The sequence below is a fragment of the Arvicola amphibius genome, chromosome 1, assembly GCF_903992535.2.
Source record: "Arvicola amphibius chromosome 1, mArvAmp1.2, whole genome shotgun sequence".
Taxonomy (NCBI): domain Eukaryota; kingdom Metazoa; phylum Chordata; class Mammalia; order Rodentia; family Cricetidae; genus Arvicola; species Arvicola amphibius.
The window spans coordinates 153,755,463-153,783,221 of record NC_052047.1 but is presented as its reverse complement, the minus strand read 5'-3'; the positions used below and the strand labels follow the sequence as shown (position 1 = coordinate 153,783,221).

The 27,759-nt window shown below is 42.3% G+C and overlaps 1 protein-coding gene across 1 annotated transcript; it reads left to right on the top strand.

The window, feature by feature from the left end:
- Positions 1–12,439: 12,439 nt before the first annotated feature.
- Ms4a13 (membrane spanning 4-domains A13) lies at positions 12,440–24,950 on the top strand. Its single transcript, XM_038314839.1, has 6 exons — positions 12,440–12,490; positions 13,789–13,929; positions 14,859–14,918; positions 17,166–17,285; positions 19,584–19,679; positions 24,891–24,950. Exons 1-6 carry the CDS (start codon positions 12,440–12,442, stop codon positions 24,948–24,950), a joined length of 528 nt encoding a protein of 175 aa, XP_038170767.1.
- The last annotated feature ends 2,809 nt before the right edge of the window (positions 24,951–27,759 follow it).

Here is a 27,759-nt window from a genome sequence, read left to right as displayed (position 1 = left end):
AGCATGTCAGTTGATACTGCTGCTGTTCCAGCCCTGTTTATGTAGCCATACCACCAGAAAATGCTGCACAAGCTGTTAAGGAAAGGAAGCATTTAACAATCCTACCCAACTGTGACCCTTGTTAACTACAACAATGACCATCATGGCAAGATATCCACAAGGTAGTGATGGAGGACTCTCATTGGTTAATAAAGAAACTACCTTGGCTTTTTGATAGGGCAGGATTTAGATAGGTGGAGTAGACAGAACAGAATGCTGGGAAGAAGGGAGGTTAGTCCATCGCTATGCCTCTCCTCTCTAAGGTAGACGCCATGGAGCCAGCCGCCAGCTCATACATGCTGAATCTTTCTCGGTAAGCCACCACCTTGTGGTGCTACACACATTACTAAATATGGATTAAAGCAACCTGTGAGAATTAGCTAATAAGAGGCTGAAACTAATGGGCCAGGCAGTGTTTAAATGAATACAATTTGTGTTTTGTTATTTCCGGGGCAAAGCTACCCATGTGAGAGTCGGGCAGGATGAAAAGCAGGCCTGCCTGCAGCTTATCATCTACAGAATGGCGCCCATGTGGATAAATGAATCCACAGAAAGCTTGAGAAAGCTTGGGAAAGATTAGAGTAAAGCATGTTTGTAGAAGGAGCTACGGGGCTCTGTCCCGCCACCCGGCTAGCTTTACCCAAAATAATTACACGGAAACTGTATTCATTTAAATACCGCCTGGCCCCTGGCCTGTTATTTGTAGCTTCTTATTGATTGATTCTCATATCTTTCTTTAACCCATATTTAGTAATTTATATAGCACCACGAGGTGGATCGCTTACCAGGAGAGATCTTAACCTGCGTCCATCTGGGAGAGGAGAGGCATGGCAATTGCATATGGTGACTGCCTGAAGCGTCTCCCCAGCTCTGCTTCCTTTCTCCCACAATTCTGTTCTGTCTACTCCGCCTACCTAATTTTCTGTCTCTTAAAGGGCCAAGGCAGTTTCTTTATTAATAATGAAAGTAACACACAGACATTCCTCCATCACATGTTTTCTTGGTAGCAGCAATTTCTCGGGTCTGCTCTGCTTGTTAGAGACAAGCAAGCGCTCTCATCTAAGAGAGGCTTCCTGACTCCGCTTTAGCTGCAAAACCCTGCAGCTCTTTTAAGAGGTCCTGCCATGAAACACTTAAACGGTATTGATGAAAAGCCGACTGCATGCTTTTTGGTTTTCAGCTGTAGCAGGAAAAAAGCTGTTATAAAATGCTGGCTTTCTGGGCCGTCCTGCCAGGGCAAACTCTGACTCTTTCAGGCAGGCAGTCCAACTGAGTGTGGTCTGTGAACAGAATGCTGCAGCTTGCTTGCCAGCAAGGACCTTGAAACACTGTAGCGTTGTGATGATAAACATGGCTATAGCCTGTACCCCCTCCATGAGACAGGAATCACAGAAAGCTAAGAAATGGGCTGTATCCAGCTGCCAAAGCCACAGCTTTTGTACTACCGATATTGCTTGGTAATTTAAAGACTCATGTGGTCAGAAAAAGAAAGATACAGTAAAGAGAGATTCAAAAACAAAGAAAACCTCTAAATGATTTACAGTGTGTTAAAAATATATGCAGGCTAAAAGTTAAAGTTCTTAAAGCAAAAAAAAAAAAGAAAGAAAGAGAGTAGTTGGGTGTGGTGGTACACACCTTTAATCCCAACACTTGCAATTACCTCTGTGACTTCAAGGTGTGGCAGGACACACCTTTAATCTCAATGCATTGGAGGCAGAGACAGACAGATCTCTGAGAGTTCAAGGACAGCCTGGTCTACAGAATTATTCCAGGACAAAGATATACAGAGAACCTGTCTCAAAAAGTAAAAGTAAAAATAAAAGAAATAGAAGTTAAAATAAAGCCGCACAAAGATGGAAAATACACAGAGAATCTTGATGCTGTATACTATTATGCTCTCTTTGAATTGTTCAAATGCTGAGGAAGGTGCAACAGCTGCTAAAAGATATTTGTTTATAAATGCTGCTGAACTAATCCAACATAGATATTTTGAAAATACCTTGACTTCAGAATTTGATTCTAAGGATATGATACTTTGGAAAAGAGATTCTTCTTTTGTTTTCATAGAGGATGAGACCCTGTGGATTGCTTCTATCCCAATATGGTATGGTAGACCATGCTCTCCTGAAAGGTTGCTGTGAACACCCTCAAGAAATTACTTTGCTCAACTGCCAACTGAGATGTACCTAGCACAAAGGTTATATACCATGAAAAACCTAAATAACAGTGCCCCCATTCAGCAGGAAGCAGTTTGGAGAGAACTGCGCCCATATTCCCAAATATTGTTTATAAATGTTCTTTTACATTTAAAGGGGGATATGATATAGATATGAATAATTTGCATTGGTATAGATTTTAAGGTCAATTTTGTTATATGTATATGTATTTCTGATCTTGATTAAGGTATTGTGATTGTGTAGTTCATTTAAAAATGTAATGTATAATTAGGAAATATAGGTTGATAATGGATAATCATTGATAATAGTAAAGCTTGTAGCCATGTTAGTTAGATTTTCTAGATATATAGAGAGATATTTCAGTTACATAGACATTCTTCATATCTTTCAAACAGTGCAGAATATGGCATTTAATGTTTTAATAACTTAGGGTTTTTCATGACAATGAGACACGTCTGCTCCTGGCAGCACCGATCTATTTCAAAAGGAAGATGGGCATCGAAGAGGCTCCTTATGGAGTTTGATAGCCATTTGGGCAAGAAACTGCTCTTGCCTGGACTGTTGCATAAACTGGACACAAAGAACCCACAGAGAGAGGACTGCTGAACTTGCCTAAAGGTGAGATGGTCTTTCGGGGTTCCTGATTCATGAAAGAGTCTGCAAGACATTCTGCAGGACATAGCAGATAGTGATTGAACTGCCTTTAAAATTTCCTGCTTCATGGAAATGTCTCCTGGAAACTATGGGCCTGTAGGCTGAAGATGGATGCCACAATGATACAGAGGAACTTTGGGTGACTGTCCAGGCAGCAAGTTGTCTCTGTCATTTCTAGAGTTTGGAAGTTGCTTACTTCTTGTTTGCTTAGGTAATATTATATCCTTCTAGAGACTTTGATGGAGTTGAAGAATGGATAGATAGTTATAGTTTACCTTAGTTATGATAAAAGATAAAATAGATATAAATATTGTAAGTGTAATTCTTGCTTGATAACTGTTTTTTATATGAAAATTTACTATGTTAAAGTTAAAGCCTTTCTTTTTGTTTAAACAGAAAAAAGGGAAATGATGGAAGACTCTCATTGGTTAATAAAGAAACTGCCTTGGCTTTTTGATAGGGCAGGATTTAGATAGGTGGAGTAGACAGAACAGAATGCTGGGAAGAAGGGAAGTTAATCAATCACCATGCCTCTCCTCTCTAAGGCAGACGCCATGGAGTCAGCCACCAGGTCATACATGCTGAATCTTTCCCGGTAAGCCACCACCTTGTGGTGCTACACACATTACTAAATATGGGTTAAAGCAACCTGTAAGAATTAGCTAATAAGAGGCTGAAACTAATGGGCTAGGCAGTGTTTAAATGAATACAATTTGTGTTTTGATATTTCCGGGGCAAAGCTAGCCATGTGGGAGTCAGGCAGGAAGAAAAGCAGGCCTGCCCACAGCTCATCATCTATAGAAAAGTATAAGAGAGTGGCATGTCAGTGGTAGCCAATAGCTGTCTAACTGGACCGAGGCCCACTCAACAGGAGGCAAGTCATGCCTACTACTAGAAACCTAGCCAACTTCTCAGGACTGGTGAGGTGGTGGATCTTAGAAGAGAATCAACTACCATTATTTTACTACGCCAGCATAATTCCTAACTACAGTCTAAATCTTATGCTTATACCCACCAATAAGTGCAACCCCCCATCAAAAAAGCTTCTTTTTATAGCACATGAAAACCACATCTGGACACAACGCAGAGATCAATGGTCCTTGGGTGTCTCCAACCCCACTGGATGCACCTTTATCACAGATCATACATCTGAGGTTCAGGGAACATGGTGCAAGAGGGGATGGAAAGACTATAAGAACCAGAACACCAGGAAGTCTGATGTGAAACAGTCTCTCACTCTGGCATTTTTGAACAAAGTGTGTTTTACTAGTCTCCTTCCCCTGACCTCTCCCTCCCACTACCCTTGACTCCTCCTTCCAAGGCCTTCAGTCTCCTTGCCTCTCTCATGTCCTGTGTGTCCTTTTGCCTGCACCCATCTTTCCTTTTCACTTACCCCTCATCTCCTTTCTTAGTCTCCTTCCAAGTTTTGAAAGCCTTAGTCACAATTACATCTGTATTGTGAGAGTATACATTTGGGCATCATAGGTCAGGATCTGCATATGAGAATGTGTGGCTTCTGTCTTTATGAGTTTGGTTATCTCATTTAATATTGATCTACCCAAATCCCAAGCTCCCTTTACTTTATGCAGATGGAAGCCATGGAAAAGCAAATGGTGGCTTCTTCAGCACAGGCAGTTCTGGGTCTTTGAGTGCCAAAGAGCCATGGATGGGACTAACTGATTCCAAGACTTATAGTTCTTAGTCCTAAAAGATAGATTATCATGGATCCAAGGGAATAGACAGATGGGCCCAGGGGCTTATAGTTCTGTGTCCATACTGTCAGCAACCCCACACTCAGGAACTAGCAATCGATGGTACTAATAGGCAAACCTAGTGTTTTGGTTTTCAGATCCCAAACCTCCTAAAAGCAGCTGTCATTACAGCTCTTGGGCCTCAGAGATCAGAACTTTGACCCCTCATGGCTTGCTGCCTCCCTGCACCTCTTCCAGCAAGTTGAGCCCTCAGTCTCTCAACCTTTAACTTTCACAGCCTTCTACCTTCCATGGTCTCGGCTTTCTAGCTCATTTTGCTTTCCTCCACCACCCTGCTGTCTCAGCTGTCTCAGCTGCCTACTGATCATGTATCAGTTTCTGCCTCTGATCACTCCCTGGAACTTTTTAACTGTGCTCTCTGCTACATCCCCTCCTCTTTTCTGTTATCAACTTAGCAGGCTCTACTCATTATAAAGGTCGCAAGCAGACAATATAAGATCTTTCCATGAGAACTATTTGATGCGGTCTACTGTTAGAAAACAAGGGTTCAGCACAAGAGGGTACCCCTGGGCTGACTTGAAAAGTGAGTCAAATATGCTAATTACACATATATATGAGTGGTGTGACATGCAAATGAAGCAGTGTAAAAGCCACCAATCACTACACAACTTCCAGTTCCACTGGTTGCAGGATGAGCACCAATCACAAGCTTTCTGTCTGTGAAAGCATCATGGAAGTCGAACTCCCATCATGCCTAAGGAAAACAGTGGCAAGGAGTGCAGGGAGACTGGGTTACCTAGAGGGTGCTCTGGCTTTTTGTGAGTGGTGTCTTCTTCATGACTAAAGCCAGAGAAGCAGGGGTCATAGCTTCAGTGCAGGGCTCCTGGCAGGTGGAGTAGTGTGTCTTTAAGCTGTCTTTAGAACATTTAAGAGTAGTAGGAGTCCCGAACACACAGACCACCAGAAAAGGGGCTGTTTGATTGATAGCTCTCTGCCAGAGGCAGCTGAACACAAGGGAAGGGTCTGATAACGGACAAACCTTTTGTCAGTTAAAGAGTCCAGTGAGCTGGAACACAGTGACTTAACTCACTTAAAGGAAAACTGGGTTGGTGGCTGTTTACAGGAAGGGCCTGTCTAGACATACAGAATAACTAGAAAAGCAGCACTTCCTTCAAAGAACAAAACTTTCAGCAAGGTTGTGGGACAATGGTCTGTACCCTGTCAATTGTATTTTAATAAACACTGATTGGCAAGTAGCCAGGCAGGAAGTATAGGTGGGGTAACCAGGCAGGAAGTAGAGGAGGGGTGATGAGAACAAGAGAATTCTGGGAAGAGGAAAGAATCAGTCTGCAGTTGTCATCCAGACACAGAGGAAGCAAGATGTGACTGCCTCGCCGAAAAAGGTACCAAACCACGTGGCTAACACAGACAAGAATTATGGGCTAATATAAGATATAAGAGTTAATTAGACACCTGAGCTACTAGGCCAGCCAGTTTATGATTAATGTAGATCTCTGTGTGTTTATTTGGGACTAATCGGCTGTGGAGCCTGGTGGGACAGAAACCTCTGTCAACAAACATGTAATATATTTTATATTTCACTTTTCTTTAATAGTGGTAACTGAAAGACCCCCAGTGTGGGGAGACTCTCACTCAAGTCTCGGGATAACACGACCTCCCCCCTCCCAGTAACTCATGAGAGACCGTTCTTGCTGCAATCACATGAGGTTTAATGATGAGATGAGACGGGAACCAGTGCACTGGGGCCGAGACTCATAACCCACACAGGGGAAGAGTTCGACCCCAAGTGACCGGGAGAAGGAGTTTTTAAGGGAAGAAACCACAGCCCAGTGATCGGAAAGGGGCAGGGAGGGTGTAGAAAATTCTGAAAATATCAGTGATGATCATAAGGGGGCAGCTCCTTGCTTCTCAAGACCACTCTCGGGGTCATAATCAGCTAGTTCCTAAAACACAGTATTCCAAAAATACCAATGATAATCATAAGGGGGGAAACTCCCTGTTTCTCAAGATTATTCTCAAGATTACAATCTAACTTTATCTTCAGCTAGTTCCTGAAACACAGTCACTGAATACTGTTGAATCATATAGTCCAGGGATGGCTCTCCGCACCAGGTCTGGCTGTGTGTGCTCCACTGTGTCTCTAACTTGACTTTCTCATCTGTGGAATTAGGATTATAAATTAGGGGTGAGTACTAAATGGACATGCGAAGTGACACTGGGTTTAAAGGCCCATGTCATATTCTCAAGTGCTGCTGAGTAACTGGAGGATCTGGAGGAGTGGTGAAATATGAAGTTAAATTGTAGGAGCAGGGATTACCTGTAGGGAACAGATGGGTGTAGCAACAAGCTTGCCTGGAGCATGCCTGAGTTGGTAGAATTCAATAAACCATTTGTTTTTAAAAATGAAGCCAGGTGGGGCTGTAGAGATAGCTCAGAGGTTAAGAGCGCTGGCTGCTCTTAGAGAACCTGGGTTGGATTCCCAGCACCTACACGGTGACTCACAGCCAACCATACCTGGTTCCAGTGGATCTAGCACCCTCCTCTGGTGTCTGTGAGCATGGTACACATATGACATAATCTCCAGTCTAGGTAGGTTGATTTCTGCTTTCTTAATAAGAAACCCCTAGCTTATTTTACACAGACAAAATGTTTTCTCTTGTGTATCTGTAAAATGAAGTTCCTCCTAGTAACGTGGGCAAGGTTATTTATCAGGACTGACCCTCAACAGAAGCCTAATAGTGACCCCTTACACAATGACATAAAGAACACCACAGAGACATGGTGGTTCCATTACATTCTTTCTTAATGTCTTTTGTATTCTAGGGACCAATTGAAGATAAGTTAAAAATATGACCCACAGGAAGAAATATTTAAGATGACAAAGGTTAAAAGTAAGTCCTCCTGCTGGTCAGACTATGACTGTCTGGCTCTTCGTCATTAAAGGATATAAAACTTTGCAAACCCAAATGATAAAAATAAAAAAGACATGAGCTATAAACTCCCAAATCTAGGTGATAGGTGGAGACAAACCAGTGTTATTTCACTGACCTGTTAGGACCACAGGAATTTAGAAGCACTGAGGAATGCTTAACTGTTTCTCTCTGTGCAGCTCCCTTATTCTTGCCTACACTCATACTGAATACAGATTTGGGCCATTGTAACCAAATGGCCAAATCTAAGTTCATTTCCAGATAGTTTAGATGAAAGAAAAAGACACACCAATCTTGACAGAACATGACAAGATCTATTCAGAAGGGATTCTACTTGAGAGTTCTAGTAAATCCCTAACTTTGAAATTGAAGATGCACTCAACTTTGTTGCTCTTTCTAGATAACAAAGTATACCTAATATTGCTCATTCTCATACACAAAACATAAAGGAACACTAATATCCCTGTGAGAACACTAATGTACTATACTACTTAACAATAAAACCAAACCAGAGCCTGTGAGATGATGTGGCTCAGCAGGTAAAGGCACTTGACACCAAGCCTCAGTTGGCTCCCGCAAGGTGAAAAGAGAAAGCCAACTAGCGAGTTGTTCTCTGAACTGAACACATACCTATGGCATATGCGTGCACATATATATGTACACACACACACACACACACACACACACAGAGAGAGAGAGAGAGAGAGAGAGAGAGAGAGAGAGAGAGAAATAAAAACAATAAAAGCTATAGCCCTTAATGATATACCAACCAATACACAGTTCAAAGTAAGAGAACCTTGGTGTTTTATTTTCGCTTATTTGAACGGTCTTAGAGTCTCAAGATAAGGAAGTTAGCTAAGAGGTTAAAAGACAAAGTTGCTCAATTTCTAATCCATTTTTTCACACTATTGAAAGTACAGTAAGAATCTCACTAACTTTAAGCCCTGCTCATTGACTCTTTTGAGCAATTAAGCTTTAGGAGTGTTAGAAATATTTAGAAAAATATTCTTTATAAGATAAAAGAATTTACCGAGTGGTGGTGGCATACTCCTTTAATCCCAGCACTTGGGAGGCAGAAACAAGTGGATCTCTCTAAGTTGGAGGCCAGCTTGGTCTACAAGAGCTAGTTCCAGGACACACACCAAAGCTACACAGAGAAACCCTGCCTCAAAAAACAAAAAGGGGGGGGGGGGGTAAAAGGATTTAATTATCATCCTTATTATCCACTAAATATTTGCAATACAAGTAGGAATTTTAACTTTTCCAATATGCCTAGTTAAATCTTTCCAGGAATAAATGAAAGCTCACAGCACGCTGTGGTTGAAGGAGTTTCCACTGTTTGGTCTTTCACCCCTCGGGAAGTCCTTGGTGCTCTGTCTGGGGACCTGGGCTCACCAGAGAACACTGCTTTCCCTCCCTCTCCTAGTCCGCCCTCCCAGACCTGACTCTTCACAGCTTGCTACACTTCTTTACAGCGCGTGCAAAGTACAGCTTCTCCAATGGGTAGGTCCAAAAAGACCTTTTGGCCATTTCCTAAACAGTCTCTCCATTAATTTCTTAGCCATTTATAAAGGGAGGAAGTGGGAGGGGTGAACTATTAATTCAGATACCTGCCTTTTTAGAGTTGAAACCTTCTGACCTGTGTGGCAAAGGGTTGCAGCCGTTCTACAGTGGGAAAAGTACCCCCTCAAGAAGCAGTCTCGGATCCATATGCACGAAAGCCATTGCTAGAGACTCCAGAAGGAGGTTGAGGGCTTGGCCCGCCGCCGGGCCTGAAGGCCCCAGTGAGTCTGCGCACTAGCACTCATCCCTTGGCCCTGAGGGAGGGCTGTTGCCCTTGACAACCCAGGCGGCCTGAGGAGCTTGACCACCAGCTGAGCGCTAGACTGCGCTGCTGCCTCTGATGGCTATGCAGCCAGGTCGAGCACTGAGAGCACCGTCCACCGTGATCTGTCTCTTCAGCCTGGGCCTGGGCCTGACAGGGTGAACTGTATCCTTGGGACTTGGAACAAGTGAAATGTGAGGTAATGGTGAGCCGCTTTCTTTTGCTAAGTGTCCAAATGGACATGGAGTCTGGAGAAAGGACTCCGTGGGTGAGGAGGGGAGGAAGTGGGAGGGAGAGCACATCTCCATTTTCCGTCTTTTATGCCCTCTCATTTTGACCTTCAAAAAACTTTATTTTTATTTAGGTTTTGGAATGTGGGATCTCACTATGTTGCTCAGATAGCTCTTGAATTCCTGGGCTGAGTAATCCTCCTGCATCACCCTCACAATCAGCTCCCAGGAACTTTTTATTCATTCATTCTTACCCACTCATTCTAGATTTTATCTAGCACCGAGTCCCAGTTATATGAATGTGCCGTGAAATGAGGTGGAAAGTTAAATATTTACCATCACTATAACATCAAGATTACCCACTAATCACCTTAAGTAAAATATTCGTTAAAATTATCAGTCAGAAAGGGGAAAAGGGGAAGGGGGCAGGTGGATGCATCTGGCCAGGGAATTAAGCAGGATTCATCATAAACATATAGAAAAGAATTTCTTGGCTTATGGGGACGCAGAACTGGTCCTGAAAAATCAAAAGTTGGAACACACCATAATCAAAATGTTAAGACAACAAACTGAGTATTAAGCTAATCTGTACCTTAGCAGGCTTTCCAGAAGGCCGCCAGAGTTATTAGGCTGTGAAATTGGAACGACCATGTGAAGCGGGGAAGGTGGGCAGGAAGCTGTCCATGAAGGAATTCATGTGTCCTCTGAAGGTTCTAAACTAAATTCTCCTCTTTTTATTAAAATAGTTTTTTGAGACTGGTGAGGTGGATCAGTGATCAGGAGTCTTGCGGCTTTTGCAGAGGATCAGAGTTCAGTTCCTAGCACCCATTAGGAAGCTCACAACCATCACTAACTCCAGCTTCGGGGGCTCTAATGCCCGCTTCCATGGGCATCCAAACACACATGCTGGCACACAATTTTTAAAGTAAAAATTTTAAATGTTTTAAATCATTTTTCACACACACACACACACACACACACACACACACCAGGCTCAGGGAGCATCATGGAAGAGAAAGTACAAAGATTAAAACTCAGAAGTTTGGGGAGGGATTGTGAAATATCATCCTCCAGACATAACACGGTTGATGCACTCATGAGCTCACTACAGATGTGGTCACGTCGTCAGCTTCTTCATCTTAAGAGGAGGAAGGACTCAGAAGCCCCTCCTCCATCCCCACCCCACCACTGTATCATGTTAATGAAGTCAACCCTATTTAACTCAGCAGGTCAGACAGATAAAAGAGAGGACAGCTATAAAAGGGCTTGTTGGAAAGAAAGAATTTTAGCAGAAGAAGGTGAAGCGGTAAGACAGAATAACAGGGGTGAGAAGAAAAGGGCTAAAATTCATTACACAGATGAATGAAACTGCCCAAAATTAAAAATGAATTACTCCCTCAAAATCATTTTTTTCCCAATTGCTTTAGCTTTATGTGAAGACAATAATGGGCTATATCTCTGCTGAAGATGCTAAGGATAAATGGTAGACATGACGTCTTTCTAATTGCTCCAGAATATCTGTGCTAGTTTAACGTGTGACAGTTGGGCTGGGAATAGCAAATAAGGGACTTGCCCTTCACCTGCTTCTAGATTAGTGATGGGATTACCAGAAAATAAAAACTAGTAAATGATTATTTATTTATTTTTACAGAATTACGATTCTTAATTGGATTGCAGAGTAACCAAATCCAGTTTTTCTTTTAAAGAAAGATTTCTGACCAGTTTGGTTTTTTGTTTTTTTATGACTATACTCTTTTCCTTCCCATGACTAACCTGTACATCTTAAAAGCACATGCACACACACTTTTTCTGATTAGCATTTTATGAGCTCTTTTCTTAGATGACTTTCCTGTGGACCCCCTCCAGATTACAGAGACAGTAAATATTTACTCCCCAATTTACGACATTCTGCTTTCCCTGAAAGTGACACTTAACAACTTTCTTAACATAGCATCTCATTATTTCCCTATACAAGTTCTGTAGTTCCGTGGCTATCCAGCCATGGTAGCGAAATTAAACTTGGCTGCCTTTAAGTCTCAACTCTCGATTGCTTCTTGGAGATGCTGTGTGAAAGCACAGAGCTCATTTCAGTTACATGGTTTCTTTCCTGTTGCATTAATGGACATGTAAGAAAATAAATTTTAGGAACTAAAGATTCGTTAAAATAATCAAGTCATTAGATTTGAACTTGCAGCATCATTTTGTCAAAACTGTCTTCTTTCAGATAAGATCAAGGAAAAATAGTCACATGATCAGTCATGTGTCATGACCTTTATTACTGACTTTCGCATGTATATGTATGTATATCGTCAATAATTATAAAAGAAGAGGTCTGAACTCCAGAGGGCACTGGGGGACACAAGAGGAGTTGGAGGGAGAAGGGGAGATAGAAATTGTGAAACACAGTATATTTATATTTGAAATTCTCAAACTTTTTAAAGAAGAAAATGCAAAATATGACTAGCACTAAGTTGGTTGTGAATATAAAAGAATCATTGAAGCTTTACTGAAAATTTTCTAATAATGTCCTCTAGTTGACTTTTATTCTTTGTTATCTAGAAATGCTGTGAAATAGGAAAAGATAGCATGTTCAAAATATCAGTATTTCCTAGCCACAGAAAGAGACTAGCACTGGTAGGTTGCACTTAAGGTTGTGAGAAGGAAAAGTATAGAAAGAAAACTCCTGTGGCCTCTGAGTTTGGGAAGAAAGTTTTCAAACAATAAGAATCAGATGTATGGTTTTCTCTGAGAAAAAGCATACATATGTGTTTTGTATTCTTTTGTAGAAGTCTGTTAATAAAGATATCACCGAAGGTTAGAAACAAAATCAACCAGAGGAAATTCTGAAAGTATGGGATGTAGAAATTCAAAAATATCTTCATCAAATACTGTTGTCTTAGGGGTGAGTGTCATACTTTCTCATTACTGAGATCAAGTTCCCGCTAAATAACTGAAGGCAAAGGGGTGTGCTTCTGCAGAGCATTCCTGAGGGATGCAGCTCATCATGGTGGGGAGGAAATGCCAGGAGGCAAGGGAGGCAAGCTGGGAGGAGGAGGCAGCTTTGGACTTGGTGGTGGTCTCATTGCACATGCATCTAAGAAAAGGAGAGAGAACAGCAAGGGGCTGGGCTACAAAGACCCATGCCTACCTCTAATACCTAACTTTCTCCAGTGATCCTCCACCTTCCCAAACAGCCCCATCAGCCAGGTGCCAAGCGTTCAACACGTGATCCTATGGAAGGCGCTTCACACTCACTGCAGCAGTAAGGTTTTACTCAGATTGACTAAAATTCACTGTTTTAAACAACGTCAGTTTTTAAAAGTGTGACCTTGTATCTAGAAAGGGATGCATTTAAATAACTAAGCAGCAAAAGCTTTTTGCAAAGCATGCTGGTTGTCTTCTGTAGCTTTTGCTTGGTCTCCTGGGCCTTCATAAGCAGGGATGTGCTGAGATATGAGCACATGTGCTGAGTTACCACTCCCAAGGAAACCCAGCAGCATGAATAACTACCAGATTAAAAAGTGTGGGTGTGTTTGCTAGTTTAAAATAGATCTATCGGGGATCTCGTTATCACTGCACTCATGTTTGTACAGTAGGATGAACACACACTTCTGTTCAGTGACAAACCCAAGAGCTTAAAGCTTACGTAGTTCTATCAACAAACACTAAGAAGTTAGGGAAATCACACTTAAATAGCTAACTAGTGGGAGAAAACTATTCCCAGATTTCAGCTTTTCCTCTGAGTTTTTAGACCATGAGGACCAGTTGTCCAAGCTACTGCATGGGAGCTCTTAGCTCTGTGGTGACAGACCACCATGAGAACAACGGGAACTGTCTTAATCTGCTCTCCCGGATACATGTACATGCTGCCAGCCTCTGCAGGCTGGTTGGTTGGTTGGTTGGTTGGTTGGTTGGTTGGTTGGTTGGTTGACTGGTGAGTGGGATGGTGTGAGTGAGACCTCCTGGAACCCAGTGACAAGCTCTGAATTTAAGAATCATTTTTCAATAAGAAAACTTTAGCTTATCCCCCATGCACCAGCAGAGTTCTTCTTGGACAGACACTGTGTCTGGTACAACCAGTGAGAACCCCACAGTTAATGCGTGACTAGCTTACTCCCATCTTTCATAAAGCTGTTGACGTTTATTGAAATTGTGTTTTCCATGACTTCATTCAGTACTAACAGCTCTCTTTTCTCACAGGTTATCCAGATTATGCTTGGCGTCTATCATGTACTCATGTGGTATTTCCTATTGCTATTGTATATGGGACAAATTAAAGGAGTATTTGGGACTTATGAACCTTTAACTTACAAAATGGGAACTGGTTTGTGGGGACTTGCTGTGAGTAGAATACATTTGTGTTGATTTTATTAAGTCAGTAAATAATATTGATTAGTATTAGTAGATGGTAGGGGCCAGTTTCTAAACAAGGTTTTCAGGATAATCATATAACTCAATGCCATTTACTGACGTATTCAAAAATCCAATTTCTTCTACCAACAAATATGTATTGATCATTTAACCTACAAGCGCTATAAAAGAAATGTGGATATGACAGCAAATGACAACCACAATATGTACTATAGCATAACCCTAGCTATGTCAAAGACAAAGACACTTTCTTAACCATCAAATCCGTTGTAGTGGTTAATTTTTATGTTTGCCATTACCTGCATTCTGGTGTGGTTTCTAGGCAGCTGTCGGGGAGAAGGAAAACTCAAGAGTGTGGGGAATCCCTGGAAGTCAAAGAAAGAATGCATCACAAGACATAAAGAAAGATCAGGTCTATCATCCTCTGTTGGTTTGTCAGTATGATAAAGGTTGAAAACTGACTACTGGACTTATTAATATGGTAACCAGTCATAAACATGACAAGTAGTTTCGGTAGAACGATGACATGAAATCTGATTGGACTTGGTTTAGGGAAATGGAATGAGAGCTGAGGGAATTTTTTTATATTTTTAATTTACTTTTTGATAATTTTGTCCCTGGTTCAGGAAGTCTTAAGAGGACTTGCTCTATACTACAACCTAAATCTTACCCATTGTCTGCTGCTGGTACCTGTTGTGACCTGTTACTTTCGGTATCTGTCATCTTTTGAAACCATGATTATCTCATAAAGGAAGCTTGTCCCAACCCTGTCTACCAAAACTTCTCTTTGCTGCTATTAGTATTCTGAAAATCTTGTTCTGAAAGATAGTTGTTTTAAAGAATACTTAAATTATGGAGCATTATCAATGAATATTTACCAATACATGTTTTGTGTCTAGTTTATCGTTGCAGGAGCCTTCACAATAAGAGCAGCAAAGCATCAAAATAATAAATATTTGGTAAGTTGAAATGTTTGGGATATGTCTAGTATGAACTTTCACAAAACAGAGAAGGGAGTTCAAAGAAAAACAGTGTTGGGGAGGGAGAGATGGCTCAGCAGCTAAGAGCACTGGCTGCTCTTACAGACGTCCAGAGTTCCCTTCCCAGTGCCCATGCTGACTTGCAATTTTCAGTAGCTCCAACTCCAAGAGATCTGGCTCCCTCTGCTGGACTCTGGAGGCAACTGCACTCACAGGCATACACACATGCATGTGTGTGCGCATACACAGGCATGCACTCACACACAAATATACACAAATCTTTAAAATAAAGAAAAAATAGTCCCATTCCGACTGGACTTGGTGGTCTCCCGTTAGATCTGTCCCACCGTCTCAATGGGTAAAAGCACTCCTCGCGGTCCTGGCTTCCTTGCTCATGATCTCCCTCCTTTTGCTCCTCATCAGGACCTTGAGAGCTCAGTCTGGTGCTCCTATGTGGGGCTCTGTCATTTTCTCCATCCAATGCCAGGTGAAGGTTCTATAGTGATATGCAAGATATTCATGAGTATGACAATAGGATCTGGACATTTCTGGCACCCTCTCCTCAGCTGCCCAAGGAACTAGCTGGGGGCGTCTTCCTGGACACCTGGGAACCCCTCTAGAGTCAAGCCTCTGCCAACCCTAGAATGGCTCCCTTAACTAAGATATATAATTCCTTGTACCCATATCCACCCTTCCTATATCCCAACCATCCTATTCCCCCAAGCTCTTCCCATCCTCCACTTATCTAAAGGGAGACCACCAAGTCCAGTCGGATGGGACTGATGGAAAAGGGGACCAAACCGGACTCTCTGAATGTGGCTGACGGTGGAGGAAGACTGAGAAACCAAGGACAATGGCAATGAACATGAACTCTACAGCATGGACGGGCTCACTGTGAGCCTTGTCAGTTTGGTTGCTCACCTTCCTGGACTTAGGGGGAGCTGGGAGGACCTTGGACTAAACATAGTGAAGGGAACCCTGATGGCTCTTTGTCTTTGGAGAGGGGTGGAGTGGGGGTATGGGTGGAAGGGAGGGGAGGGAAGGGGGAGGAGAAGGGGAGGAGATGGAAATCTTGAATAAAAAAATGAGAAAAAAATAAAAATAAAGAAAAAATAGTCTCTAAACAATAAAGAAATCTACCACCCTTATAAAATAAGTGAGACAAATTACTTAATGTAGACCAGATGCATTAGTTAACAATCGTGGTTGTTAACTTCTGCTAAAACATGTAAATTTAAATAATAATTTTGTTTGGATATTCTACCCTTAACATTGCATGAATACTGTGACAAAAAAATATTTACAGGATCTAAAGTCTGTGATTTTAAGTCTGTGATTACTGTGATTTAATACTTTATTGTCTGTTCTACTCACTTTGGGAATATGGTTGTACCTTGTATGAAAGTAGGGAGTTTTAAAAATAGAAAAACAAAAAAAAACAAAAAACAAAAAAACCAACCCTGTCTATGGTGTAGGTGGAAAATGTTTAAGAAGTAAAAATATTAGAATTTTATAAATCAATTCATCTAATCTTAAATGTTTATACATCAAGAAATCTGGGACTAGATAGATGGCTTGTGAGTTAAGAGCACTTGCTGCTCTTACAGAGGACTCAGGTTCAATCCCCAGCACTAACACAGAAGCTCACAGCTGTCTGTAACTCAAGTCCAAGGGGCTCTGACATCCTCTTCGGTCCGCCATGAGCTCTGCGTGAATGATACACTGACGGGCATCCGTACAAAATACCCATAAACATAAAAAATCTCGACTTTCAATATAAACAGAAAACACATCCTGATGTCTAGCCTCAGACACTAACAGATGGTGCCAGCCAATAAAAACCCAGGACTCAAGCATATTAACCCCTATTGGCTTTATTTCTGCACGCTGCCACCATTTCCCAACAATCGTCTTTATTTTTTAAGTATCTCGGTCAGTCTTGATCTTTCTCACACCTGACTCACAAGATTATAAAATACAAAAGTTTTGGGCATTTATGAAATTTAAAACTTGGCAGTGTCTGATAATGAAGTCGTGTTTCCTCTAAATTAACTAGCTTTTATGTTAACCAGGAAATGGCAAGCAGAAACACACTTGTAAAGCTGCACAAACTACAAGGAAATTTTAACTCAATTGTTTTCTGGTAAAAACAAAACAAGAAAAGCCTCAAAAACAATCCAAAGTACTTATCCTGACTGTTGTGAGTTTACTCCCGTCTCCTTCCAGCTTCTCTGTGCCCTGTCCCTGAACATACTCTGCATAATGGTTACGATCATTGCAGCCAGCCTGACGATCGTGGAATTGGCTCATTTCCGCTCTGTGTCATATAGGAATTATGGACAAGCAGTGAGTAACTGATTTCATAGACACGCCTTTCTTTTTATGTTTGTAATGGTATTTAATTTGAGAGTTTCCTACAATCTGGTTTGATCATATCACCACCCCCATTTCTCTAGCCCAGTTTCATCTCTGTGTTCTATTTATTTCAATAACCAGAGAAGCCTATTTTGTGCTGCCCTTGTACTCACAGCTGTGAGACCATCCCCTGAAGTGTGATTTACCTAGCTAGGGCTCTACCCTTAAGAAAACTGATTCTCTTTGCCCAGAAGCTGGCAGCTGTCAATAACTCCTCAGTTAGGGATGGAGACTCCTGAGTTGCCTCTCTCCAGCCTCTTCCGTGCTGGAATGTTGACTGGTTTGCTCTTGTGTGGATTTTGTGCAGGAAAAGACAGGTGCTGTGAGCTTCTGAGTCCAGAAGACACAAGGACACTATTTCATACTGGTCCTCTGTGATTTATGGCTCTTAACAAGCTCTTTGCCTGATCTTCTAAGATGATCTCTGAAAGATGCTAATTCTCTCTCTCTCTCTCTCTCTCTCTCTCTCTCTCTCTCTCTCTCTCTCTCTCTCTCTCTCTCTCTCTCTCCCATAATTAGCTGTCTGTAGTTCTTTGTCTTGGGGTGGGAACCTGTGAGATTTCATCCTTCTATATTAGCATGTCTGTTGTCATTGCCACTCTGCAGGTCTTGTTTAGGCAGCCATTTCTGGGAGACACACTCTATTACCAGACTTCTTGGCCTCTGGCTCTTACAATCTTTCCACCCCCTCTTCCTCGGCCTCCGGTGCAGAACTTGTGTTTTAGATGTACCTACTGGTGTTAAATTTCCCATGATCCATTGATCCATTGATCTCTGCATTGTACCCAGCTCCATTTGCTATAAAGAGAAGCTCTTTGGTGAAGGGTGATGGTTACACTTAGAGTGGGCATGAGGATGAATTTTAGAATGTTAGGGACTATGCTGGTCTAGTAAAGCGATGGCAGTAGCTTCTCTTGTTAAAATCCATAATCTCACTAGTGCTGGCCAAGCTGAGCAGGGTTCAGATGCCAGGCATCATTTCCATGTTGTTAAATAGGCTTTAAGACCAATTAGAGAGCTGGTGGTGCCAACATGTAAGTGCCACTATTGCACCTTTAAGGATGTCTTGCCATGTTGGTCACCATTGTTGTTCGTAGTTATCACGGCTGGACAAGAAAATTCATAGTGTTTTCACCCACTCCCATGGTAGCTTACATAGGACTTTCTGGTGCTAGACTACAAGAAGAAGGCTTTCAGGTCAGCCTATCTTAAATAACCTGAGTCCTCGTGTGTGACCTAGTGTGAGTACTAAATGTGTGGTACCCTAATGGAGGTAAGCGACAGAGGCTCCCCTCCAACCTCTGAGGGGCAACCAGGGGCTGGGAGCTGGGGAGAAAACCTGGTGGTTAAAGGGCTGCTGTGCAAGTCTATGGATAAGAGTTCGGATCCCTAGAACCCACAGAAAGGCCAGGCAGGCCTAGTGGTAATTCCTACCTGTAATTCCAGCTTGGGAAGGCAGAGTCAGGGAATCCCCAGAGTAAACTGGCTAGCAAAACCAGCCACAGCAGAGACTTCTGAGTTTGATTGAAAGGCCCTGCCTCATTTAATAAGGTGGAAAAACCATCAAGGGTGTTTCCTAACTTTGGTATCAGAAGAGCACCCACACATATGCATGTACGCATAATACACACATGTACACACACAAGCACATTTGCATAATACATACACACACAACACACACAGGCACCCATACATATGCACATTGCATAATACATACACACACACGACACACACACAAGAAAATAGAGCAAAAACTAATAATAGTTTGTTAGTTTGTTTTTTTAAGCTGGGCTTTCCTTACAAACTGATGACCTAAATTCAGTCCTGGAACCCATAGTAGAAGGAGTGAAACTAACTCCTGGAAGTTGTCCTCTGACCTCCAGATGAGCACTGTGGCGTGCATGCACCCATAAACATACACGCGGGCACAAATAATAGCACCAGCTTAACTGAAAAGTTTAGATGGTGGGTGCACTCGTGAGACTAGACAGTTGCAGGAAGAGTGACCGCAAAGCTAAGCGAGAGTGGTGACGTGCAGAGCGGCAGCCACTGAATTGGGAAGAACGGAAAGATGACAAATGAAGCTGAGAGCTGACAGCTAGACAAGCAGGGGAAGAAGGTCACCTGCCCCCATGGTCCTCCTTCCCTTAACTCTTACTCTAGGGACCTCCTGGGGAGGGGCGCTCCCTACAGATAATGATACCTCACCTCCCCGTTTCCTGGTTACAGAAGCTGGGGAGGGAAGTGTCCCGTGTTCTGTTGTTCTCCTACCCCCTGGAATTCGGGATCGCCCTCACGTACTCAGTCTGCAGCTGTTCAAGTTTGGTAAGTCTTTCTTCGGGCAATTCAGGGGCTATCAGCTTCTAGTAAGCAAACGTAAGAAGTGGCATTCTACAACTGTCTGGAACTAATATCGGAGGTTTCCTTTACCTTTTGTTTTCTTTTGCCATAAAATATGGGTGTCAAACAAGATGACAAGAGTAATATATGAAACTGTAAATTTAAAAATTAAAAACATACACACACACACACACACACACACATGGTGATTCTTCCCTTAACATTGTCAACACATTCGGATCAAACACGCACATGCACACACAAAGCTACAGAACACACGTTGCCTCCACAGCAGGATGCAGAGAGGCGAATGCTGATGCTCAGCTGGCTGGCTTGCTTCCTTACATAGGAGCCAGGACCTCAGCCCGCAGTGCGCTGCCAGTCACATTCAGGGTAGATCTTTCCTCTGCTAACCCTTTCTGAAACCACCAGTTTAACAAAAAAATGTCCAACAGAGTGCCTCCTAGATGATTCTAAATTCCATCATTGCAAATTAGGATTAACCATCACATCCCCATTTCTCCAGCCCTACATTCAATTGTAAAGAACTTTACCTTGGTAAGCAAGACTTGAAGGACTGCGGTACCCTTACTGCTTGAGAGCTGATTTTACTTGAGGTATAATATGGAAAGTTTCCTCGGGGAGAGTTAATGAAGCAGCAGAGAGCACAGCAGCAGACAGGCAGGTAAGACCAGGACACTTGTCCTGGCTAAGACCATAGGAGACCATATTACTGCTGGAACAAGAAATTGACAGGAACTCAATAGAGACATTCAGAAAAGACAGCAACCACTGTGGACTGTGCTGAACTGTGCTGATAGCCTGGTCATTCCTGTATATGAAAGAATAAAAACATGTTCATGGCTTTGCATGTGCTAGGAAACTAGAGCTACCCACCTGAGCTCATTAAAAAAAAACTCCAAAAATAAGGAGAAAGCTGGAGTATACATAAATAATTTCTCAAGTGCACTAAGAAGCCTTTATTAACTGATGATGTGTCTTATTTTTCTACTTCTACCACAGCAAAGCAGCAAAGATTATGTGGTTTAAACATGAAAATGTATTTTCTCACAGTTCTAGTCCAGAAGTTCAAGACCAAAGCAGGATTGGTGACCTCTACAGCCCCTCCCTTTCTCGTTACTTTCAGTGTCTTCCCGTGGCCTCCCCCTGGCTGAGTCTGTGTCCTGATCTCTTCTACACCAGTCCTGTTTGACAACAGCCCAGCCGAATGACACTTTTATAGTTCCATTGCCCCTTTAAAGATCTTATTTCAAATATTTTCACATTCTAATATGCCAGTGGTCAGGATTTTGAATGACATGTTTTAAGGACTATAATTCAGACCACAACAAAGCATTTTTAGTATCACCTCTGTCTAATGACAAGCTGAGCTATTGTGCTAGCCCTGTGGAGTAGACTAGAAAATCCGCCTACAAAGAAGGATTAGGAATCGGATAACAATGAAAATGTGCAGATATATCAGAGGCAAGCTCCAAAGGAAACAGACTCCACGTAATTAGCATAAACAAATCTCTAGAAAGAAAGCAGCACCCACCATTCACAGGGAAAGATGAAACTATTTAAACCAGTGGTTCTCAACCAGTGGCTCTTGGCCCTTCCACGGGACTGTCTAAGACCATCGAGACCATCAGAAAACACAGGTATTTACATTGTGATTCATACAGTAGCAAAATTACAATTATGAAGTACCACCAAAAACAATTTTATGGTTGGGGTCACCACAACATGAGGAACTGTATTAGGTCACAGCATTAGAAAGACTGGGAACCCCTGATTAAAATCGTCTAACATTTAACTAAAGTATATAACAATTATCTAAGATGCCCAATTTCAAAAACTACAGAAATACAGGGAACAAAAGTAATGATATGTGTGGTAGTTTGGATGAAAATAGCCTCCATAGGCTCATAGGAAGTGGCACTATTAGGTGTAGCCTTGTTAGAGTAGGTGCAGCCTTGTTGGAGTAGATGCATGCTTGTTGGAAGAACAAGGTCACTGGGGATGGACCTTGAGGTTTCAAATGCTCAGGCCAGGCCCAGTGGTACTCTCTTTTCCTTTGACTTCTGATCCAGATGTAGAACTCTCAGCTCCTTCTCCAGTACCTCCTCTGCCTGTGTGCCATGCTTCCTTCCATGATGATAATAAACTAAACCAAGCCATCCTCAATTAAATATTTTCCTTTATAAGTGTTGCTGTGGTCATGGTGTCTCTTCACAGCAATAGAAATTCTAAGACAACATAAAACTTGAAAAGAACTCTGACGACCTGTAGTCTTGGTGGAAGGTGAGAACAAAGGTGAAAAAAACAAGCACTTCAAAAAGCTAAAATGACATATGAGTGACAGCAGTGACTCATTAAATAAGGTGATCAGACAAGGGGCCTTAGCTTGTCTTAGCCTGACTGCCCTTGGACAGTGAGTGTCTGGGTTCTTGACTGGAGGACCCAACTCTCTGGAGCCTAGTCCCTGGAGACTCATCTCATGCCCCACCCCCACCTAGTGAAGCCTTGGAGACTTGGGAGCAGCCTTCCCGCACCCACAACTATCCTCTACCACATCTCTGAGCACCTGAGCCTTGGCCCTGACTGCCCTTGGAGAGGTGAGTGTCTGGGTTCACAGGTGAATGAATGGCCCTACTCTCCAAGACCTAGCACAATGAGGCACATCCCATGCCCCACCCCAGCCACTATACCCCAGAGTCTCCAGAGCAGTCTCCCCATACCTGCAACCATCCCCCACTGCACCTAAGACCACTGGAGCCTTGGCCCTGACTGCACCTGGAGAAGAGCACCAAGAGTCACATCAGCGACTCCCAGAGGTATGGCCCTGCCTACACCAGGAGTTAGAGTGACCACATAAGCCAGAGGCCCCACCTACACCAAATGGAGGAAGAGATGGGTAGGCAATAATGGAAGAATACATTCAACAACCTCAAGTACAATATGGCAACACTTGAACCTAGGGGTTCTACAAAAGGAAGACCCGAACATCCTAACCAAGAAGCAGCAGAAGAAAATGACCTTAAATAAAGCTTTATGAAGAAGATAGAGATCCTTAAAGAGGAAATGAGGAAAGGAAATAGAGGAAAAGACAAGCAAAAAATGGAAGAAATCAATAAATCTCTTAAAGAAAACAAGGAAAAAACAATCAAACAAGTGAAGCAAATAGTTCAACACTTGAAAACTGAAATAGAGTCCATTTTAAAAAAACACAAAAAGAGGAAATTCTGGAAATGGAAAATCTGGGTAAACAAACAGGAACTACAGATGCAAGCATAACCAATAGATTACAAGAGATGGAAGAGAGAATCTCAGGAGTTGACAATACGGTAGAGTAAATAGGGAATCAATCTACCTCAAGACCCAGCAATATCACCCTTGGACATAAACCCAAAGGATGCATACCCGTACCACAAGGACATTTCCTCAACTATGTTCATAGCAGCAGTATTCATAATAGCCAGAACCTGGAAACAACCTAGATGCCCCTCAACAGAAGAATGGGTAAAGAAAATATGGTACACTTACACAATGGAATACTACTCAGTGATTTAAAAAAAAAAAAAAAACAATGACATCTTGAAATTTGTATGCAAATGGTAGAACTTGAAAAAAAACATTCTGAGTGAGGTAACTCATATCCAGAAAGACAAACATGGTATGTACTGACTCATAGGTTGATATTAGATGTAAAGCAAAGAATAACCAGTCTATAGTCCACGACTCCAGAGAATCTGGGTAACAAGGAGAACCCTAAGAGAGAAATACATGGATTTCCCCAGGGATGGGAAAATAGACAAGAGCTCCTGAGAAAATTAGGAGCATGGAGGTGGGGGGAGAAGGGATGGTAGAAGGAGAGGGGAAAGGGGGAGGAAAGAGGAGAATACAAGGGAATGGGACAGTCAAGATAAGGGAAGGACAGAGTGAGAGAGCAAGGAAAGAGATATATTGATTGAGGGAGCCGTTATGTGGCTAGTGTGAAACCTAGCACCAGGGAAATTCCCAGGAATTCACAAGGATGACCCCAGCTAAGACTGTAAGCAATAGTGGAGAAGATGCCTGAATTGGCCTTCCCTGTAATCAGATTGGCGACTACCTTAATTGTCATCATAGAACCTTCATCCAACAACTGATGGAAGCAGATGCAGAGATCTGCTAAGCACTGAGCATCCAGAGGCCAGTCGAAGAAAGGGAGGAGTGATAATATAAGCAAAGGGGTCAAGACTATGATGGGGAAATCCACAGAAACACCTGACCTGAGCTAGTGGGAGCCAACTGACTCTGGACTGACAGAGGGGAGCCTGCATAGGACCAAACTAGGCCCTCTAAATGTGGGTGACATTGTGTGGCTGGGACAGACTAGGACCACTGGCAGTGGGACCAGGATTTATCCCTAGTGCTTGAACTTTTGGAGCCCATACTTTGATCAGCCTAAATATAGAGGAAAGGGCACTGGTCCTTCCTCAAAGTGATGTGTCAGACTTTGTTGACTTCCCATGGGAAGCCTTACCCTCTCTGAGGAGTGAATGGGGTGGAATAGGGGGTAGGTGGGAGGAGCAGAAGGAAGGGAGGGAGTGGGAGTGGGCTAAGTATGTAAAATGAGAAAAGATCATTTTAAAAATTAATTAATTTTTTTAAAAAAGATGATCAGACAAAAACAGAATTTAAAAAAGAAGTTGAATCCTGGGATTTAAGTGTAATCATGCATTATCAGAAATGTAGGTAAGTACACTTGTATCCATCCACACTGTCAGAATCTATTGACTAACAATAAATTCACAAGGAATGGTGATTTTATTAACAACACTGGCTGCTTTTACAGATGTCCCAGGTTCACTTCCCAGCACCCACATGGCAGCTCACAACCATCTGTAACTCCTGTTCCAGGGATCTAACACCCTCTTCCGGCCTCTTCAGGCATCAGGCATGCAAGTGGTAAACAAACACATATGCAGGCAAAACAACCACACACATAAGAAAATTTCAGAAAGTATGTCAAAAGTTATGATACAGAGCCTTTAAAAGAAGGTAGATTGGATTGAGGAGACAGAAAGAGAACAAATGGCACTCTGGAGTAAGTACCAATACAGCCTGTATTCTTACTATATTCATTCTCTACTGCTCACATGATTTGAAACACTGGATGTCATCTGAAAGTGGCTGCTTTTTCTTTTCCAGGGAGGAGCACAAGAGGATAGTTTAGAAAGTGTTACTGAAGTTGTGGAGAGCGTATTCTGAATGCTGGCAACATAAACAACTTTCCCAACTGCAGACACCTGATATTTCCATACAACAAGGCTGCTGCACAATGCATGCATTTTGTGCAAAAGGAAATTCTCAAAATTTACCCCTTGCTATTTAAGGAATGTCTACATACATATCTGCTAGGTTCCAGAGGGGAACACTTTTCCTATGTAAACGAGAGACTATCACAAGGAAGCGTTTGCTAGCTAACTACTCTGAAAAGCCGTTAGCTCTCCATTGCAGATCTTCTGCAGTAGCCTGTTGAATCCAGGCTGAGAAATTAGGACCACAGTCTGTAACTCAGAGGAAAACTTGAATTTCTGTTCCCGCGAGTGAAAAGCACATTCCACATTCTGCATTCTTCTCCTCAAGCTATCTTCTACCTCCACGAAGCAAGATCCAAAGGTCATCAAGTCAGTGCCTTTATTGTCCCATGGCTTTCCCTGTCCTCATTAAAGTTCCATTCCGCCCTGTATGTCTCTGCTGCCTTTTCCCCCTCTTATCTCCTTGCTTCCTTCTCATTATTTGAGTCGAGGTTCAATCCATGGCAAAGCAAACTGCTTCCCATGTTAAGGTACATCTCCCAGGAAGCTATTCTGTGTGTAGTTTTCCTGTTCTTCTAATGTGAGCATGGCATCAGAGAAGTTTCCTCAACAATGCAAGCAATGCTAAGCTAAAGAACACTGGTGTTTTCACATCCACAGTAGACCGACCGTTTGTTTCCTCCCTTGTCTTGCAAGGCGTTACACTGGGTTGTTCTCCATGACAGTCAATTAAGATTTCTTGAGCCTACAAATTTCAGTGCGTAGCTCATTTCTGAATGTCTTCTGTGTGCAATGAAAGTATTAAGCCCTGGGGAGTCAGAGATTGGCAAGGCATCATGTGGCTGTTCTTATTTTAGGAGAGGAACAAGCAGCTGAGGAATCACAACTGTGAGGGATTCACATATTAAGAGGCATATGAAAAATGATAGCATGACAGAGTAGAGAGTGATCTTTCTGGTATAAAGATGATGATATTTTGTGAAAACTCCAAACAGGAGATTGGTATTGGGTGGAGGCTTGAAAGGTGAAGGAGGACATTTCAAATGAAAGAATTAGGGTGGTTATTTTTCTACAGAAGGTGAGGAGGATTAAGAGAGGAGAGAAAGTGGGGAAGTGGGAAGAGGAAGAAGAAGATAGAAAAGAAGAAGCAAGAGGAAGAAAAAGGTGAAGAGGAAAGAAGAGGGAAGAAGAGGAGAAAGAAAGGAGGAAGAGGAGGAGAAAGGAGGACAAATAGAGAATAGGGCCTGAGAAGGTCATACATGACTAGAATAGAGTTTGATCATGTTACCCCTTGATCTTTTCTGACTCCAACTCTTCCAGGATAGTCTCCCTTACGTCCCTCTCTCAAATTCATATCCTCTGTTTTTAAAAATGTATAAGCTACTGAGTTCAGTTAGTGTCGCCCAGATGTTCCTGAGTGTAGAGCTGACCACTAGAGCATGAGCAGCCTACCAGCGTCCCCATCCCTGAATATGACTCTCTCTCCCCCCAGATAGATGTTGGCTACCCGTATCTCCTCAAGTAGGAGCAGAGCCTGGGCCCCTTTCTGCCATTCATTCTGAAACAGGCTTGGGTTTGTGAGTCTTCTGCAGGTTCTGGGTGCAACCCTGCTGTCATGTGTAAAAGCCACTGCTTTGCAGCAATCCTCCTGATCCTGTGTTGTCAAGGGAAAGTCCAGGAGGCCTCAACCCTACACGAAGAACTACAAGCAGCTAAGAAATGCCAAGAGTGGAGAAAATGGCCTTCCCTAGGGAAGAGCACACCAATTTGCTGTCTAATACCAAATGGTCAGTCCTAGAAACATATATACAAGTGACAGTGCATACAACTGAGCAGGTTATATTTAGGAACACACACTATATGTAAGAAAATGTGTATATGTACATATATGAGTGTAATAACAATTAATTTAAATTAATTCAAGAGGCCTTGAATTTGAAATACAACAAGGAAGGTTTTGAGACAGGAAATATAAGGGGAAATGATGTAATTATATTATAAAAGGAACAATTAAAAAATAAAATGAAGAAATTGAGGCAAAAAAAAAACCAAAAAACACTAGAAAGGTTGGAAAACCTGAAAGAAGGGAGTGGTTTTCAAGACCATGAAAGATAGAGAGCAGCCTTGTCCCTTATTTATTGGTACATGCATATTTTTAAATTATCCTAGTTGTCACACAAAGAGTAAATAGAAACATGTGTTTAATTTTGATAACACAGTCGGTCTATCTTAATAAATAAAAAATATTTAAGAATTATTAATGACATACTTTAAAGTCCTTTAATCATATGGAGTCTTCGGAATTATGTGTGCATTATGTACTTAAAACACACGTGAATGCAAGCCAACCGCATGACAAAAGATCCATAACCACATATAGCTACTTGTTTGTTAAACTGTGTGGGTCTAGAAGCTGCCATAGAATTCATAGTACCTGTACCCTCCATTCCCATACCCAAGAGCTCCTGGTTCCACAAAATGAGCAGGCTTTTAGCACAGAAGTTCCCCAGGCAAACTCAATGATGGGCCAAGAGGATGAAGTGTCCAATGAGAAAGGTGAGACCTTACAACGGTCTGTGCTGACAAAGGGTATATTCCAGAGGTCACAGTTGCAAGTCTTGCTGCCCCATTGTTATCTCAACAGGCTTCACAGGCAGGCCCCACCAGCACCCACTCATTGTTAGTTTCACCTTAAAACGCTATTGCCTTTCTGTCCTAAAAGCAGAGGTCCAGAGGTCAGTATGTATTATCTCCCAATA